General features: G+C 69.0%; 1 protein-coding gene across 1 annotated transcript in view; it reads right to left on the bottom strand.

The window, feature by feature from the left end:
* Positions 1 to 948, bottom strand: part of H696_00558 (hypothetical protein) — a gene marked incomplete at both ends in the record, with an annotated part of 17,998 nt that overhangs the window by 8,057 nt on the left and 8,993 nt on the right. The window contains one exon of the mRNA XM_009494434.1: positions 48 to 579. Within this exon, the coding sequence (XP_009492709.1) occupies positions 48 to 579 (532 nt within the window). The remainder of the gene's footprint in view (positions 1 to 47; positions 580 to 948) is intronic.

The following is a 948-nucleotide window of genomic DNA, read 5'->3' as shown; positions in this document are numbered from 1 at the left end:
GGTGCTGCTGCTGCTGCTGCTGCTGCTGCTGCTGCTCCATCAGCCACTGCTGCTCTTGAAGTTGGGCGTCGCGTTGTTGCTCCAAAAGCCGCTGCTGCTCAAGAAGCTGGTGGTGGTGGTGCTGCTGCTGCCGCTGTTGCGGCTCAGCCACACGGTGCTGGTCCTCATGCAGGCCGAGCGGCCGGCCCGGCGGCGCCCATTGCGATTGGGGCAAATGGTCCAGCTGAAAGGCCAACTGCCCGGCCCCACTGGCCAGGGGGTCCTCCGCATCATCCATGCGCACACTCGAAGCCAGAGGCCCATCAGCCGGCGGAGCGGCCCGTGAGGAGCCAATCAACTCGGCCGACAGGCCGGTCAGCATGGGGTTCAGCTCGATTCCGGACTCGGCGGTGGGCAGCCGTTGCCGGTTCAAATCCGACGGCAGGAGATTGTTCGTGGTATAGGACCACAGGGGCGCCCGGCCGAGGCGCCGGCGTTTGCCCACCAAGTACATGCTGCTGTTGGGGTGAAAGTCATTGCGCACACGCTTCATGTAGGGCGGCAGGCCCTCGTCATCCTCGGCGGCCAGCGGTGGCATGACTGCACGCCAAGGAGGTGTGCACGCGGGGAGAGGACCAAGAGCAGGGGGACGGGCGAGGGGGAGGGGGGTCGAAAAAAGGGGCAAAAGGAAACCGGCATCAAGGGCGCGCGAGGCAGGGGGGGGGGGGAGGGATCTATCGACAGCCGGGGGGCCCCAGTCAGGACGCCCGGCCTTTAGTCTCTCCTGGCCGGGCACGATCTACCCCACTCGAGCAGATGGGCCCTCTTGCGCGCGGCCTCGGGCTCCCCCGGCTCTCGCCCTCCACCGGGCCCTCCTCCCCGCAGGCCGCGGTATTTTGCCGCCACTTCGAGGGTGTGGATGTCCCCCCCCCCCCCCCCCCCCCCCCCCCCCCCCCCCCCCCCCCCCCC

This window comes from Fonticula alba, assembly GCF_000388065.1.
Source record: "Fonticula alba strain ATCC 38817 unplaced genomic scaffold supercont2.1, whole genome shotgun sequence".
NCBI classification, from domain to species: domain Eukaryota; order Rotosphaerida; family Fonticulaceae; genus Fonticula; species Fonticula alba.
Note: the sequence above shows the minus strand (reverse complement) of the source record. Positions and strands in the feature narration are given on the sequence as shown.